This window comes from Pteropus medius, unplaced genomic scaffold (genome assembly GCF_902729225.1).
Source record: "Pteropus medius unplaced genomic scaffold, Ma_sr-lr_union100, whole genome shotgun sequence".
In the NCBI taxonomy this organism is placed as follows: domain Eukaryota; kingdom Metazoa; phylum Chordata; class Mammalia; order Chiroptera; family Pteropodidae; genus Pteropus; species Pteropus medius.
The window spans coordinates 347,833-364,020 of record NW_024348242.1 but is presented as its reverse complement, the minus strand read 5'-3'; the positions used below and the strand labels follow the sequence as shown (position 1 = coordinate 364,020).

Here is a 16,188-nt window from a genome sequence, read left to right as displayed (position 1 = left end):
GGGGCTGTCGGGAACCAGGACTGATGCCACGGTGACACTTGTGGCCTGCAGCTGGGGGCACCACTAGAGAAGCTGCTGTTTTTAGCAGCTGTGACAGGCCGCTGTCCACTTGAACCCAAGCCCAAAGCCCGTTAGGTAACCAGGACCATCCGTTGGCTTCTGTTGGCCACAGGTCACTGAAGGCCAGGTCCCCACCTTCTCTCTGAGCTGCACCGTGGTCAGCACCTCCCCCCTGCCCCCCACAGGGTCCTCCGTGTTTGGGGGAGGAGGCTAAAGCCCCCCTCCTGCCTGGTCCCATCCTTTGAGTGGGAGCTAGCTGTTCCCAGGGGAAGTCGGGGAACCCCCACCCCAGGAACAAGCCACAGACAAGGCACCAGGTGCACTGGGCTCCACCAGCCTGCCTCCCCCAGGTATCACGCATCCCGCCACCAACCAGCTTGGACCCTCAGCCCACCCCGGCAGCTTCCTGTCCACTGGTCACCTAACAGGTGGGTGCCCCCTGAGGTCCATGTGATCTGGATTGCCTTTGCAGATCTCAGGGCTGGGGGACACAGGTGGGCAGGGTGGTGGCCCTCAGGTTGTGTAGTTGGCACGGGAGCCGCAGGGGAGGGCATGGGTGGGAGCCTCGCAGGCCCCTGAGCCCCGGCTGCCCCCACAGACCCTTTCAGCAGACCGAGCACCTTCGGAGGCCTGGGGGCCCTGGGCAGTGCCGCCTTTGGAGGCCTGGGCAGCCATGCACTGAGTGAGTGACCCCTGCATGCCTGCTCGCCCTGTGCACACACGTCCTGCCCACACACACAAGTGAACACGGACGTCCACGAGCACACGAGTGAACACGGGCTCCCTCTGCTTGTACCCTGATGCTTGTGTGTTCCCCTCTGGCCGTCCCCCAGGACACACATCACAGGGCTGGCCTGGGATCTGGGGACTGTGTGCTGCTCCCTAGCAGCCCTGCAGTTTCGAGGGGGACACGGGGAGGAGGGGCAGCCGGCTCAGACCCCGCCTCCCCAGCTGCAGGCGGCAGCATCCTCTCTCACAAGGAGGGCTCCACGCTGCACAGCTTGCCCAGCCCCCACGAGGCCTGGAACCGGCTGCACCGCGCACCCCCCTCCTTCCCCACGCCGCCCTCCTGGCCCAAGCCCGTGGACTCCGAGCGGGTCTCGGCCCTGACCAACCACGACCGAGAGCTGGACAAGGGCCGTGAAGAGCGGGAGCGGTAAGTAGGGCCCCTTGCAGTTTCCTGGCGGGGAGAAAGGCCAGGGCAGGTGGACCCCTTGTGGGTGGCATCTGGGCAGGATCCATCAGGGTCAGGGGTGGTCCCTGGGGAGGCTGCGCTGTGGGCTTGTTACCCACACTGGGGCCTCCAGGGGGAGGTCGGGTCAGGTGGGCATGGAGCCAGCCAACACTCCTGGCTCTGGGTGGGCAGAGGATGCTGCTGCTCCACCAGGGCATAGGGCCTGGGAGGTACATTTGCGGGGAGCCCCCGGGCCAGGGGGACAGGCACTGAGCCTGCCTGCCTGGGGACAGGGGAGGTGGGGATTGGTAGCAGCATCGGACCCGAGAGTCCTTCAGGAGTCATGGGCTGGCTGGGAGGTCAGTGGCAGAGGACTCCCGGCCGGCCCGTCCACCCGGATCCTCTCCCCCGACTTTCCCCCAGAACCCCAAATTTGGGGCACTTCCCTCGTGGGTGCTGCTGCATGCGAGGCACTGTCGGCGTGCTGGGGTGCACGTGGCACGGTCAGGGGAGGGTCAGGCAGCAGAGGGGGCACTTAGAGTTAGGGGAGAGGGTGGGAACGTGTGTCACGGAACTAGGAGGGACGCTAGGGAGAAGCCTGGGGGCCTGTCCTCCCGTCCACTCCCACAACCAGCACTTCCTGCAAGGGTCGGATCTCAGGGTCTGGGGACTTTGAGCCAGGAAGCCCCGTGGGGACCTCGGAGGGCGTCAAGGGAGCAGGTGCAGTGCTGAGGGTGACGGGGGGACAGGGGCGGCTGGGGACTCCTGAGGGACAGAGAGCCAGAGCCTGTGTCTGACCCACTGAGGTCCTTTTCGCAGTGGTCCTCAGCCAAGGCCATAGTGCACATGCCAGCCCAGGGGGCCACCCTGCCTTCCCCGGACCCAGGGGCCCAGAGCTGGACTGTGGTTGGGTGGGTGGAACTGGTCAACTGCAACTGAGGCCACACTCCCTCAGCGAGGAAGGAACTCCGGGCCCCTGTCCCTGAGTGGACATGGCCCCGGTGAAGCTCCCTGGGGGTCCGTCCCCACCCAGGAGGCTGCGCCCAGGTTCCCCGGAAACCTCGGGTTCTGCTGCCGAGCGGGTTTGCAGATCCACGGGGGACAGGAGGTGTGCGGTATTGGGGGACTGCCATGTGGGTACAGCTTTGTCGCCACCATGTACCCCTCGGGGGTGGAGTGCTCAAGGGACTGCCCCCCAAAGACTCTGAGGTCACTGGTGGGCGATGGCCACACTGCACTGAGATAGGAACTTGGTGGCAGACAGCTTGCTTTGGGGTGTCCTGTCACCAGAACCGGCACCCTGTCCAGAGACTGAGCGAGGGTGTCTGTCACTCCCAGGGACCTCCTGGAGAAGACGCGCCTGCTGAGCCGGGCCTCGCCGGCGGCTGCCATGGGCCACGCGGTTAGCGGCCTCCTGCTTCGCGGCCACGGCGAGCCGCGCGTCAAGGAGAGCCGCTCTCCGGCCCAGGAGGACGGCGCCGGGCCGGCCGCGCGCCCGCAGTCCCCCTGCAGCAAGGCGGGCCTGGGCGACGGCCTGCGCCTGGCCGCCCTCCTGGGCCGGGAGTCCGGGAAGCTGCCTGAGGGCGACGTGAAGGTCAAGGAGGAGCGCGGGGAGGACGGAGACGCGCCCGAGCCCCCGGGGGGCAACCCGCACCGCGCGCCCCCCGCGCCCCTGCAGCTCGGGCCGGGGCCCGCGGGCCGCGAGCGCCTGGCCTTCGCGTGGGAGCCGCCGCGCCGCGCCCCGCCCGCGCCGGGCCCCGCCGAGCCGCCCGCGCGCGCCTACCGCGACCGCGAGCCGCACGACTACAGCCCCGAGCGCCTGCGGGAGGCGCGGCGCGAGGAGCTGCTGCCCGCGCCGCACTACGCGCGCCTCGGGCCCGCGGCCGCCGCGCTGCACAACGGACTCCTGGCGCGCACGCCGCCCGCCGCCAGCGCCGCGCTCAGCGCGCCGCCTCCGCTGCTGGCCGCGGGCGGGCCCGCCGCGCCCCACGGGCCGCCGCGCAGCCGGACTACGCCGCTGGGGGGCCCTGGGCCCGGCGAGGCGCGCGACTACTCGCCGTCGCGCAACCCCCAGGAGGTGGAGGCGCGGTAGCCCCGCGAACGCCCCGCGCGGAACCCCGCGAACGCACCCCGCGGGGCCCCCGCGCGCCCTTCGGAGCTAAGCATTAGTGCCAAGCGTCCGGGCGCCATGTTCCTGGGCCAAGACTCAAGGGTCAAGCCTCCCCCGCACAGCCGCTCCGGGGGGGACCTGGTTCTCTGAGGCCGAGATTAGGCTCTGGGGAGAAAACCCAAGTTTGTACATTTTTTTCCCACAGGTGAGAAGCGTTTTTAATAGATTTGTATTTTTTTCAATTTTGTGCTCTTTAGGCATTTAAAAGAAAAGGTTTTGCTTTTTAATTTTGAGTTGGGATTTGAGGTTTAACAGCCTCGGATCCCTTCCCAGAACCCCAGGGTTTTTTGTCTTATTTATGGAGAAAAAAACGGTCATTTCGTCCAACACACTGTGAGGCCCTCACTCAGGCTCGGCCCTGGCCCTCCCCTGGTACTTGGAACTGAAGTTACAAATGTATATTAAGATAATTAATAATGTACAAAACATTTTTTGCCTTATGCAGAAGTGTAAGATTTCTCTTTCAGTTTGTTTTTTTAAAAAAAGACAAATGGAACAAGTGTAAATAGTCTATTAATATAAATATATGATGCTATTAAATTCTTAATCTAGGTACACTTTATAAAAAGTTTCTAGAAATCCCTCTTTATTTGTTTAACGCGGTCACAAAAACCCGCCGGCCGGCAGCTGGAGCCGCCCCGAAGTCCGATGGCAGCAGCTCGACCCCGCAACTATGCAAGCGCCCGGCGGCCCGCGGCTGCCCGCGACGAAGGTCCTGGCGCGAACCCGCCCTGCGCGGGCCCCGCCGTCCGGCCGCGGGCTTCGGGACTGGCCGGCTCCGGCCACACGGGCACGCGCTTCCGTGGACCCTCGTGCCGACCGAGGAGTGTTTTTGGAAACTGTCCCGGACACCTGGGGTTTCGCGAGCGAGGCGTCCGAAGGTCGATGACAGGAACGGCCGCTTCTGTCTGCTCCGCGAAGACCATCAGCCAAACGCGCGGCCCGTGTCGTCCCTCGGCCCGTGTCGTCCCTCGGCCCGCCAGCCGCGTGGCTCCCTCTGGCTTTCGGTTTTGCTTTCGTAACCGCGCGCGCGCCCCGGCGCCCCCACCGCGTCCGCTGCCTTGTTCGGTTCCGTTCCAGCGCCGAGTGTCCACTGCGGACTCCGGTTATTCTAAGCATCCTGTTCGCCTGTCAGTCCATGAGGATCAATACAGCCTTGATTTTGGATGAAAACCGTGTCGAGTGTTTCGTGGGCGCCTCGGCAGGTGGGGGCGTGCCCGCGACGCCCCGCCCGCCCGCCCCTCCCCCGGGGGCGGAGCCCGGGCGACCCCCTGTCCTGGGGGGCGGGGGCTCCGCGCCGGCTGCAGCTTCCCCGACCCGCCCCTCCCCGGGGCTGTTCCCGCTGCTGAAGCTCCTTCCCCCCCAGGCCTCTGCCTGGCACCCCTGTGCCGCCCCGTCATCTCCGCCCTGTCGCTCTGAGCTTGCCCCGACCGCGCAGTCCTGCTGCGGACACTGGCTGCTGGCTTTGGGGGGGCACGTCTCAGAGGGTGGCCCCGCTGTCCTGGCAGGCCGCAGAGCCTTGGTGGGAGAAATGAGGGCTCAAGGAGGGAGGGGGGAGCCAGGACGGCCGGCCGCCTCCGCCCTCGGAGGAGCAGGGCGAGGACCCCTCCCCTGCCCGCGGTTGTGAAACAGGCCCGCGACCTCGCGCCCCGCTCGGACGCGCCTCCTCGAGCAGCCGCCGGAACTGCCCGAGCCGAAGGAGGTCCCGAGGGCCCCGCACCGCGGGCGCGTCTGGCGGACGGCCCCCGAGTCCCCAGGGGAAGCTTCTGGTGTGGCAGGCAGGAGGGGCGAGCCTGCGCCCACGGCCCTGGGGCCTGGACCGGGGGCCCCGCTGCGCCCCGCGGCAGCTGTGGCCTCCCACTTGTCCTTGTCCCCATTGTGCGACCTAACCGTGAGTCTTCGGGAACGACCGTGTTCTGCCGCGTGTGAGTATCAGTAACACACATACACACACGCGCACGCGCGCGCGCGCCCCACTGGGCTAAATCCCGCCTGCGGCAGGAGCCCGCCAGCCGCCAGGGACCTTGGAGGCGGATGCAGTTCAGGTCTTCCCTCGACCAAGACCACCTGGGAGCCCAGGAAGACCGTGAGGAGGAATAAAAGATTCGAGTCAGAAACCGCGGGACACAGTCTGCCTCCTCGGATAGGGCAAGGTCCCGATGACAGCGCCACCTGCTGGAGAATTTGGTTTCTGCACCGCGGCCCGCCATCCCTGAGGAACATGGTTTTGGAGAGATCACTCTGTGTAATGGAGCGTCATACTGTAAGGGGATGACACCGGCGAAGAACTTTGTGTGGCGGGCACCCTCCTGGGGGCACTGAACACCAGGGACCTAATCTACAAAAGTGTCCCATAAGGACCGTCATCTGTAAAACAGCGCCAGCCTCCAGGGACCTAAGATTCAGGTTGCAGCACCATGCCCTAGGAAGCATCTTCGAAATTAAAATAACTGATTGTCAAATAAAAATTTTGATAATAGAATTAAAAGATATTATTTGTAAAATTTATAAAATCTCCTAAAAGGTAAAATGAGATAGTGAGTTGAAAATTTGAGAAAAGCTAAGAGACCCAGGGAACTTTTAGGAAAAAAAGCCGAAACGGACTGAGGACATTTTAAAGATGTGACATTAAAACATCCCGGCCAAATATCAATCAAGATTAAAGATGCTCTGACACGCAGGGATTCAGACACGCATTCATACCCTGTGTCTTTTCCTTGGAAGCTACTGGAGCAAATAGACACTACGATGAGACTGAAAGCCTAGAGGGAGGACCCCCGTCAGGGGACAGCCGGGGACAGCTCGGGGGGCCTCACTCACGCCCAGGAGGGGTGTTGGGGAAACCGTGCCGTGTAAAGCTCTTCGCTGCATCGCGAACGTCTCCCTCCGTGTGGACTTAGAATAAACCCCGGGTTCTGTTGATTTTTTTCGGCGAGCCTCACGTCTGGGTCGCGCTGGATTTGCAGATCGATTCGGGAGAGAAGCGACATCTTCGCTGATTCCTCGCCCCGCCCCCAGCTCTCGCCGATTCGCTTCGGCTTCCTTCTCTGTCGTTTGTCATCCGCTCGGTCCTGTAGCTTCTCGTTCCGCGTGCACCTACGTGCTTTATGCTTTTAGCGAAGTCGTGTGTGTCCCTACACGGCACGGGCTAGCGCTTGGCTCTGCTGGCCGCGTCCTGATCCCTCGCCGTGGTGGACGACACTGCTGCTTGCGGAGCACTCGCGGCTCCGGCCCTTCGCAGTCGGCGGGGCGGTGGGGCTCACCCTGGTCAATTCGTCATTCGTGCAGGTAGCTTATGTGGCTTCTGAGCCAAGGCCTCTAACCGCTGCTGTGGTGTCCTGTGGAGCCTCGTGTCCTCTGCCACAGCGGCGGGGTGGGGACTGTGCTCGCCTGTCCTGTCCCGAGCCCCTGAGGGGCGGGCCGTTTATGGAGGTCGCTGGCTGAAACTCCCACCACCTCCCACAGCCCTCGGCCTTGGCTCCTCAGTCTCCAGGCAGTGACAGTCTGGCTGTCCTTCGATACCTGTTTCTCGCGTTTTTCCTCGTGTGACCGTGTCCCTGTTCCTGTCACACGTTCCTCGGTGAAGTGTGATAAGGCCAGTGGGTAGGTTCGCACTCGAGTCCCAGGTTGTCTCCTATTTTCACTGACTTTTTAATTTTCACATCAGACACACGTGTTTAATGCTATGACAATTTCAGTGTCTGCCGAGCTGGCCGCACGGTGCTTCTCCTTGGGCCTGCCAGTGTGACAGGTCAGGGAAACAGGTGTCCTAGCGCTGGACCGCCCTTCATTCCTTCATTCACGCTGTCGCGAGTGTCCACACCCAAGCTGGCGACCTCCCACGCCCCGCTGCGTCGCCGTCACGGCTGCGAATCCGGCCCTCTCACCTGACGTGCTTTTCAGAATCACGCCCTGGACCGCGCTCTCTCCAGTGGCCGAGTTCTGCCCCACCTGTGACTCCTGGACGGAGGGCGGGGTTCAGGCCTCCATGCCCGCGGCACCTCACGTCCTGCGTCTCTTCCAGCATCTTCCTCGGGCTTTGCGCTCGTGTTTGTGAGACTGGCAGGCGGCGTTTCTGGGTTGTTCCCTCCTTGCCTGGTCTCGACACCACGTGACGCCGGCCTCATGGGACCTGCTCTGGGAGGCTCACCTGAGCCCAGTGCGGGGCCCAGTCCAGACCTGGTCACCGACTCTTCCTAGTTCTGAGAGGCAACCAGTCTCTTCAGCGTTACCGCCTGGTTTTAGAGGCAACTGGGGCAATTAACATCTTCCTGGGAAATTCCCTGCTTTCTGCAAACTTTGAACGTGTCAGCAGAAGCGAGTGCATCACGATACTTATTTCTAACTTTTAAAACTTTTCTTTTAGCTGCGATTTTCTTGCCTTTCGCGTTTCTAATGCTAATTGGTATTTCCTCTTTGCTGTCAATCAGACTCTCATTGGTTTGTCTGTTTTATTATTTTTTTGCAAAAAAAACAATGCGGAAGCTTCCCTCCCCTCTCCCACCGCAGTTAGAATCCGAGAGGCTTCCCAGCACCGGCCAAGGTCGACCCTCACACCCTGGAGAAAACAATCCTAGACAGCCCGGCGGGTGGCCAGGGCCTCGTCCAGCTCCGCCAGGGGCCTGAAGGCCTGGCGGGCCCCGCAGCTCCCATCTGGCCCGCCATGAGTAGAGCACGGCCGAGCCCGCGCCGCCTGCCACCTGCGCATTGTTAAAGCCAGGGTCAGAGGTGCAGGTGCCTGCGCAGGCAGGCTCAGCTTAACCTAAGGACAGCCAGCTGGGGACTGGGCCTCTTGTTATTTGTTAGTTACTGGGGGGACCGTGTGGAATAAGTCCTTCGGGGGATAGCCACTAGAGCTCTCCCCCTGCCCCCCACCCCCGCCCGGCCTGGGGCTCTGAGCAGCCCCTCCCCCCACCCCGCCGGCCCCCTCCCCTGACAACCTCCAGCCCTGGAACTGCGCCTTAGTGGGAATGTGCGCGAGGGGGAGGGGCCTTCATCTGCATCCCAGTCGCCGGCACGGACACAGGTGCCCGCTGGCCCCGGGCAGGAGAGAGGCACGGGCTGGGCCACGGGGCAGCGGTGCTCAGCCTTTCCTAACCCTGGGACCCTGGCGAAGTGGCAGGAGTCTCATGGGGACAGTGGCGTTTGGGGAGGATGACGAAGTTCTGGAGATGACGGTGGCGACAGCTGCACAACACGAACGTGCCCAGTGCCCCTGACCCGCGCTCCACAAATGGCTGAGATGGCAGCTTTTTTGTTATGTCTGTTTCATTACAATTTTTCAAATCACTACGTCCTCTCCTGCAAGTACCTCTCGGTCTGCGGTCACGTTAGGGCAATCCGGACGCCGAGGGGTGTGGGGACCCCGGACAACTTCAGGCAGAGCCTTCCCAGGGGACAGACGGGGACCAGGCTCCTCTTCATGCCAGCTCAGGTGCGCCCAGAACAACTTGGAGGGTGCTATGGGCCAAACCACAAGCCCCGAATTTACACACGGGAGCCCTGACCCAGCGCCTCGTGTGTGGCCATGTTTGGGGGTGGGCCATTATGGAGGGGACCGAGGTAAATGGGGTCACAGGGGTCCTAACCCCATATGAGTGGGGTCCTTGTAAGAGATCAGGACACAGACACAGGGACGATGCTGTAAGGACACGGGGAGGACACAGCCGGGCCTCGGCAGCCCAGGAGGAGGCTCCAGCCCTGACCACAGCTGGATCTCGGGGTTCCCGCGCCCAGGTCTGGGGGCCAGGGAGTGGGGAACGTCTGCGGTTCAGACTGCAGGCGGTGGCGTTGGTCACGCAGCCCGAGCAGACAGGGTGCGGGGCCCCATCCCTTCCCTCGCTGTCACCCTGGTGCAGGGAGGAGGGGCCGAGGCCCCCGGCCCTCTGGGACCTACCTGCTCCATCCCGTCCCTGGTAGCTGAGAACGCTGGGGTTTGGGGCAGGGGTCCTCACCCTGCCCTTGAGTTAGGGTCCCCTTGAGGAGCTGTCACAGTTGCCCACTTCCTGGAACCCCACCACCACCCAGAGGCTCGGGGTCCCGGGCCAGGCACGGGAGTTTCCGGTGGTTCCTTGGGTGACAGTGTCGTGAAGCAAGGACGGAGAGCCACGCTCAGAGCTGCCTGGCCCGGGGCGGACGCATGCCAGGCGTCCGTGCCGAGCACTGAACCGTGCCCGGGACACCCGAGGACCCAGCGTTTTCATCTTATTTACTTCTAGTTTATTTAAGTTTAAAACCTGCAGTTGTTCATAATGCAGTTATGTCTGGGACACGTGAATTCGCTTTCTCAACTGTGTCTTTTATGAAACCTGAATAGAGAGCGAATATTTCCAATGAAAATTAAGCATCTGAATTGAGAAGCACTGTGATTTCACAGGCTTCTTACGCAGCGAATGTGGAATATCGCAGTAATTTTTATATTGGCTTCATGCTAAAACGATACTATTTTGGATCTATTAGGTTAAATAAAATATCTTGCTAATATTAATGTCACCTGTTTCTTTTTACTCTTTAAATGTGACCAGTAGGACATTTTACATGACCCAGCAATTTCGCTTCTCGGATCTACCCAAGAGAATTGAAAACACATGTCCACACAAAACCGCACCAGGAGGGGGAACAGCCCAGCTGTCCATCAGCAAGTGAACGGGCAGAAAATGCGGTCTTCCCACGCAGTGGAATATTACTCAGCCCCGACAAGGATGAGCCTTGAAAATATGGCGCTGAGTTACAGAAGCCAGACACAAAGGCCACATGTCACAGGAATCCACCTGTGTGAACCGGTGGAACAGGCACATGCGTAGACAAAGGCAGATGAACATTGTTGGGCTAGAGGGACTAGAGGTGACAGCTAAGGGGTACAGGGTTTTGGGGGGGGTGATGAAAACTTCCTAAAATTGATAGAGGTGACAGTTACATAACCTGTGACTATGTTCAAAGCGTAGAATTGTACACTTTAAATGGGCGGAATGGGTGGTGTGGGGATTTTTCGCAGAAAAGCTGACTTGAGGGCACGCAGGGGGTTTCGGCTGGACAGCGCTGGTGGACAGACCCCAGGACGGAAGTCACAGATGTGGAGAAGCTTCAGAGCCGGGACCACTCGTGGGAACTGGGGGCCGAATGGGACTTCGGGAACTCGCCCCTCCCCCCGCCCCTAGTGCAGCCCGCAGCCGGGGAGTGGGGGGGTGGGGGGGCGGGGGGAGGGGAGGGGGCGGGCTCGGAGAAATGGGCGTTACCTGAGTCAGGTGCGGCTGCGGGAGTTCCCCGACCCCAGATGGCCGCCCCAAACCACCCTCTGGGGAGGCCTGCAGCGAGGTGAGAACCGAAACTGGCTCCAGAGTCCATGCTCCCACCCGCACGCTGCTGGCCCTGGCCCCGTGGACTCGTGGGACCTTGTCTGCCCTGCAAGTGCCTGGCTGGACCCCGACTGGCACCGGGGGGGCCCTTAACCCTCCGGCGAGCAGCTGGAGGCACTGAGGGCCCTGCCTTGCAGAGCTGCAGGGCTACCCCGCCCGCTGAGGCCCTGTCACCTGTGTGGAGGCAGCGGACACTCAGCAACGCCAGATGTGGCTCTAAGCCTTGTGCACAGCTGTCCCCTTGGCCCCGCCCTCATGGAGTCGGACACTCTGGAGGGACCCGTGGTTCTGGAGAGGGGACAGGGAGGTCTCCCAAGCCCCGCGCAGCCCGTTTGGGGTCCCTTGCGGTGGCCCCAGGAACAAGGCTGCATTTGGCGGCCTGTCCCAGGGGCTCTGGGTCCAGGGGTTGGTGTGCATGACATGGGACCGAGGTTCTGGGGCGATGCGTGTCTCCCTGAAATCCCTCAGATGCACGTGCTTAGCCCTGCGTGACCTACACAGGCCCAGCAGCCGGAGGGCGGACTGCCGTCTCCCTGCAGGAAAGGGGAAGTCCAGGGCTCACGCAGGGTCCCCGCTATCAGAGGAGCGCGGCGCCTCCCCGGCCTCTGTGACCCGCCGAGGCTGCGTCGCCGCCTAGTGGCCTCCCTGGGAATTGCGCCCCATTTCCTCCTGGAACTTAGTTCCTGTGCCCGGAGGAGCCTGTCGAAGAGCCAACCAGGCGACGGGCCTGCCGCCCTGCGGCCCCTTCCTCACGAGGCCCGCAGGTGAGCTACGCAAACCCGCAACGCCGGTGCTGAAGGCCCTGAGCCCTGGGAAGACGGAGCGAGGCGTGGCCAGGCGGGGCGGGGGGCGAGGCCGGCGCAGAGGCCGGAGGACGGCGGGGCGCGCGGGAGCCGAGGCCAGACATAGCTGGCTGCCCTGCACGGGGCCCTCCAGCTCAGCGGTCCCTAACCTTGCCAGGTAAAGGCACGTACGTGTATCTCGTCATCGCAGGTAAAAATAATCAGTTGTCCCAAACTGAACAGGCTCCCTAAACATCGCTGGTGGTGCAGGAAACGCAGGCACAAGTTCAGGGAGCTGACTCGCCTGCAGGCCACTCCCGGGAGCGGGGTGCTCCGGCTGGCCCCCTGGGGGCTTCCTCTCCTCGCCTCCTCCGTGTGTGAGATTGTCAAGGAGCCACTTGGACCGGTCCTTGTGGGGGCGGGGGCAGAGATGAGGATTTATCCCCCGTTCCCTCCCATCTAGTTCTCATTGGTCAGGGGTGCTGCACCCCACTTCCTGCTGAGCGATCTGGGCGGGCTGGTTCCCCTGGCGGTGGCGGGGCGCCCCCTGTAAGGAGTCCGGCAAGAGTCAGGCTCCCCCAGCCGTTACTCTCTCCTGCTTCCTACACTGGGCACGTCCCAGGAAGGTGCTAGTGCACGCGACCTGGGCGGACCCCTGGCCCCCAGGCTCCACGTGTCCTACATACCTTTTTGTCTTTATTGTCCGCAAAAAGTGACAAAAGGCACTTTCACTCAATTGGCAGAGTTTATTGATGCCAAGCCATTAAGCTGCAGGTCCCAGGAGGAGCAGCGTGACAGGAGCCAGCGCGGACATCTGCGAGGCCCAGGCTGTTTCTTCAGCGCACATCCCTCTCCGTGTCACTAAAGGACACAGCAAGGATCAGAAGACGGGCACGGAGACAGGACCTGTGCAGGGGGTGCGCCTCGAGGTGGTTGTTTCCAGCGCCAGACGTCACCCCATGTCGCTGATGGGCTCAGCTCACTGGGGCATGGACACCGGGACCATCTGACTCCTTCGGCCTCGTCTTGACGCATTTTGGCGAGCACCTGCCGGGCCTGGGTGCTGATGACGCCACGGCAAGGCGCACGTGCTCACGTCCGTGGTCTCTGCCGCCGGAGGCCAGACAGACACCACGCAGCCCAGCGCCAAAACATGTCGTGAGGCACCCACAGTTCCCACCAGCGTCCTCGGCCCGAAGCCCATCTCCAGTCCCTGTGTCCCCTGGTGTCCCCGTGTCCCCGTCCCCGTCCCCATGCCTCTTCACCTCTGTCCACCCCGCCTCCATCTCCCCCCGGCTCCGTCCGTCCCGCTCCCAGCTGTCCCCCCACGCCCTGCGTGTTCCGAGCCCTTGGCCTGGGCTCCGGGGTGGTGTCACCTGACCCTTCTCTCCTCCTGATTCCGGGCAGTTCAGCCAGTGCAGGCTCCGGAAGGAGATGGAGGTGGGGGGAGAGGGAAGCTCGGGCCTCCAGCCCTCGGGCGGCGGCCCCACTGACACCTGTCTGTCCTGGTGCTCAGTGCCTGCTGCCCACTGCCTGGGAATGCCACTACCCCCCCCCCCACCGGCCTCCCTCTCCTCTCCCCCCCCCCCCGTAACTGCCGGGACTCACCATCGGCAGACACTGGGCCAGGAGCCCACTGCGGGGGATGCAGCGTGGGGTGCTGATCTCGGTCAGCTGGATACAGCACTTGGACTTGCAGTCTCTGTGGTCCTTGCAGTGGTCCCCATTTGGCTGAGGACACAGAGGCCAGAGGTGGCCGGAGCAGGCGTCCCGCACGCGCCCCACATGCGCCCGGGGCCGGTGGCCGCCATCCTCACCTTGCGCCAGGGCAAGCAGTGGAGGAAGATGGTCTTGGGCACGCAGAGCCGGACCCCGTCGTCCTTCTCGGTGGTGCAGCAGCCGCTGTGGCACTCCTGGTGGTCCTTGCACGTGTGACTGTCGGGCTGCAGGAGGAGGGGAGGCGCAGCCCGTCCCGCCCCACCGGCCCCCTCCCCGGAGGCGGAGGCGCTCGCCCCGCGGGCAGGACGCACCCTTCGCGAGGAGAAGCACAGCGTGAAGACCCTCTGGGACGTGCAGAACTTCTGAGGGTTCAGGTTCTTGGTGACACAGCATCCGCTCTGGCATTCCAGGTGGTCCCTACAGACCTCCCCAACCTGTTGCAAGGTCGCGGCCCATGTGCCTGTTCCCTGCCGCTGGAGGCCCAGCCTCCTTTAGGGGCCCCTCCCTGCCCTCCTATGCCACCCACCAAACTGAGTTCACCTGACGAGTTTTCTGGAACATCCACAGATGCAAGTGGGAAGGAGGCCGGGGGGTGAGGGAGGAGAGGAGGGAGCTAACAGCTGTCTGTGTCCGAACAAGCCACTGGGACGGAGGGGTGGGCAAGGGCGCAGACGGCGAAGGGTCTGGGGGTGGCCGGGCAGCAGAGCAAGAGAGAGTCCAGGCACTGGGCCAGGAGCTTCGCACGCCCTCGTGACATTTTACAGGTGAGAACTGAGGCTCAGAGCGGGTCAGCAACCCGAAGGGCGGGGCCGAGCAGGCCCTGGGGCTGAGGGTCAAGGCCCTCCCACCGCCAGCTTCCGGCACAGAGGCCACCAGGGCGAGCGTGGCCTTGGTCTCAGCTCTCAGACCTTTGGTCTCCAAACTCTGTTACAAACTCAGAAAATTCCTGGGGGCCCCCGAAGAGCCCCTAAGGGCTGTGGGCTGCGTCTGGCACTGGCACAGGGAGCCCTGTGTGTTACACACAGACTCATTCAAAAATAATAACCCCACCCTGTTGTAAGATAAATATGTTTCCATGAAAAGTAGGTATATTTTTCCTAAACACGACAAAACGAACCGTGCTGGGCAGAGGGACGCCGTGTTGCAAGTCAGCTGGTTACGGGGCAGCTGGCCTCTCTCGCTGCACTGCCAGCTACTCCGTGGCCCCGGCGAATGCCACCACATGCCCGGCTCAGTGTCCTTAGCACTTCACGGGCCTTGGGGGCCCTCTGGCTGGCTCGGAGCCCACTGGGAGCCGCCGCCTGGGCCATGGAGGTCTGTGAGAGGCCTCATTCGGGGAAGCTTCGCTCGTCTCTGATGTTTTTAAAGCTCCTACTGGCCGGGAGGTCAAGCGCCACTGACCCCAGAGGCTGGCGACCAGGTGCCAGGTGTGCAGGCAAGATGGTGCAGCCACCTGGGGGGCCCAAGTGCACCTGCCCACACAGGGGGCCCAGGGGGAGGGGCCGGCGGCCGGGTGGGGCCTGGACGTGGGGCGGCCAGAGGGGGCGCTCACCTTGCGGGCCGGACCTTTGTGGGGCTGGAGCACCAGGAGCTCGGGCAGCGCACACCCCAGCAGCAGCAGCAGGAGCCTGGCACGCGCCATCGGCCGCAGGCCTGTCGGTGCCCAGGTGGCCTTGGAGCGTCCCCCGGCCCAGGGCCACTCCTGCGTCCCAGGCACCCCGCATGGGCACCCACTTCTGTTCCCCTCCCGTTCCCAATCTTGCTCTTGCAAAATGGGTATTTTGAAAATTAATAGACATTATTTTGTAGAGTGGTTTCAGGGTTACAGAGGTTGCGCAGGGAGGCCCCACCCCACAGCCCCCCCCCATTCCCCTTCTCGCCCCCCCCCCCAGCCTCCCACCCCACCCCACCCCCCGCCTGCCCAGCTTCTGCCCCAGGTCCTGCCCTCGCTGGGCCGTTGTTACAGCTGACGGACCTATGCTGACCATCGCAATCACCCAGAGTGCACCGTGCACATGGGGGTCACTTGGGACATTCTGCGGGTTGGGACGAACGTGAAAGGACGGGTGCCTGTCGCTCCGGTGCCACCCAGCGCAGTCTCACTGCCCTAACGTCCTCTGCTCTGCCTGTTCGTTAGCCCGCCCCGGTCCCTGACCCTTTCCCTGTCCCCATTGTTCTGCCCCTCCCGGAATGGCAGAGAGCTGGAATCACACAGTCAGAGCCTTTTCCGGTGGCTTCTTTCACTTGGTGACATGCGTTTCATGTTCCTCGGTGTCTTCACGGCTTGGGGTGCACTTATTTTAGTGCAGAAAATGGATCTTGAACACCCTTTCTCCCGAGATGACCGCGTCCCTTCCTCAGGTTAATGAGGGCGTCTCTGTGGCCGGGGGGCCCTGCCCTGGGGTCCCTGCCTGGAGGTCCCCGTCCCACAGTGGTCTGGGGAGGTGGGCACGGCCACCCCGGGCGCCGGCGTGGCTCCCTTGTCCGTGCAGACCTCGACCGGAGCCCGGGGCCGGGCCGGCTGCTCCGCCTGCATCGGGGTCGGCCGGGTCTGCGGCTCGGGAAGCCGGCGATTGGCCTCCAATTCGGCCCCTAGTTCTTCTAGTCACATGACATGGAATTTACCGTTTGAAAGTGAATGGTTCAGGTGGTCTGAATGGTTCGCGCAGTCTGAATGTGATGCAGCCACCTCCTGTCTTGCTCCAGAATGTTCCGTCACCCAGAACAACCTGCGCCCATCGGCAGTCACTCCTCAACCGACCAGCACCCACGGGAGCAGCCGGGACACCGACGCCTCCGGGCTCCTGTCCCCTGAGCGGTCTTGCTGCCCTCCCAGTGGGGCCCCCTCGAGGTCCGCCAGCGCCGGACACTGACATGTGATGTCAGGGCCCACGGGCCTCGTGTCAGAGCCGCCGGGGTCCCATCCAG

The 16,188-nt window shown here is 63.1% G+C and overlaps 2 protein-coding genes across 5 annotated transcripts in view; one reads left to right on the top strand and one right to left on the bottom strand.

Annotated features, from left to right (window-relative positions):
* Positions 1-3,412, top strand: part of FBRSL1 (fibrosin like 1) — a 64,500-nt gene extending 61,088 nt beyond the window's left edge. For all 4 annotated transcript variants that reach the window (XM_039879198.1, XM_039879199.1, XM_039879197.1 and 1 more), the window contains 4 exons: positions 411-488; positions 659-742; positions 1,012-1,216; positions 2,573-3,412. In XM_039879198.1, coding sequence (XP_039735132.1) covers positions 411-488; positions 659-742; positions 1,012-1,216; positions 2,573-3,326 — 1,121 coding nt within the window. In that variant the 3' untranslated portion in view covers positions 3,327-3,412. The remainder of the gene's footprint in view (positions 1-410; positions 489-658; positions 743-1,011; positions 1,217-2,572) is intronic.
* Positions 3,413-12,315: 8,903 nt separating this feature from the next.
* On the bottom strand, positions 12,316-14,909 carry LRCOL1 (leucine rich colipase like 1). The gene is made up of 5 exons (XM_039879493.1): positions 14,813-14,909; positions 13,801-13,812; positions 13,359-13,694; positions 13,150-13,272; positions 12,316-12,402 (listed from the first exon to the last, which is right to left on the bottom strand). Exons 1-5 carry the CDS (start codon positions 14,900-14,902, stop codon positions 12,400-12,402), a joined length of 564 nt encoding a protein of 187 aa, XP_039735427.1. The 5' UTR covers positions 14,903-14,909; the 3' UTR covers positions 12,316-12,399.
* Between the last annotated feature and the right edge of the window lie 1,279 nt (positions 14,910-16,188).

What these genes read in the sequence shown, in the direction of transcription:
- LRCOL1 (XM_039879493.1), bottom strand. Translation starts at nt 14,902, where the DNA reads ATGGCGCGTGCCAGGCTCCTGCTGCTGCTGCTGGGGTGTGCGCTGCCC. An exon ending in ACTGCTTGCCCTGGCGCAAG is followed by an intron (nt 13,273 to 13,358) that starts GTGAGGATGGCG and finishes CTGTGTCCTCAG; the next exon opens with CCAAATGGGGACCACTGCAA.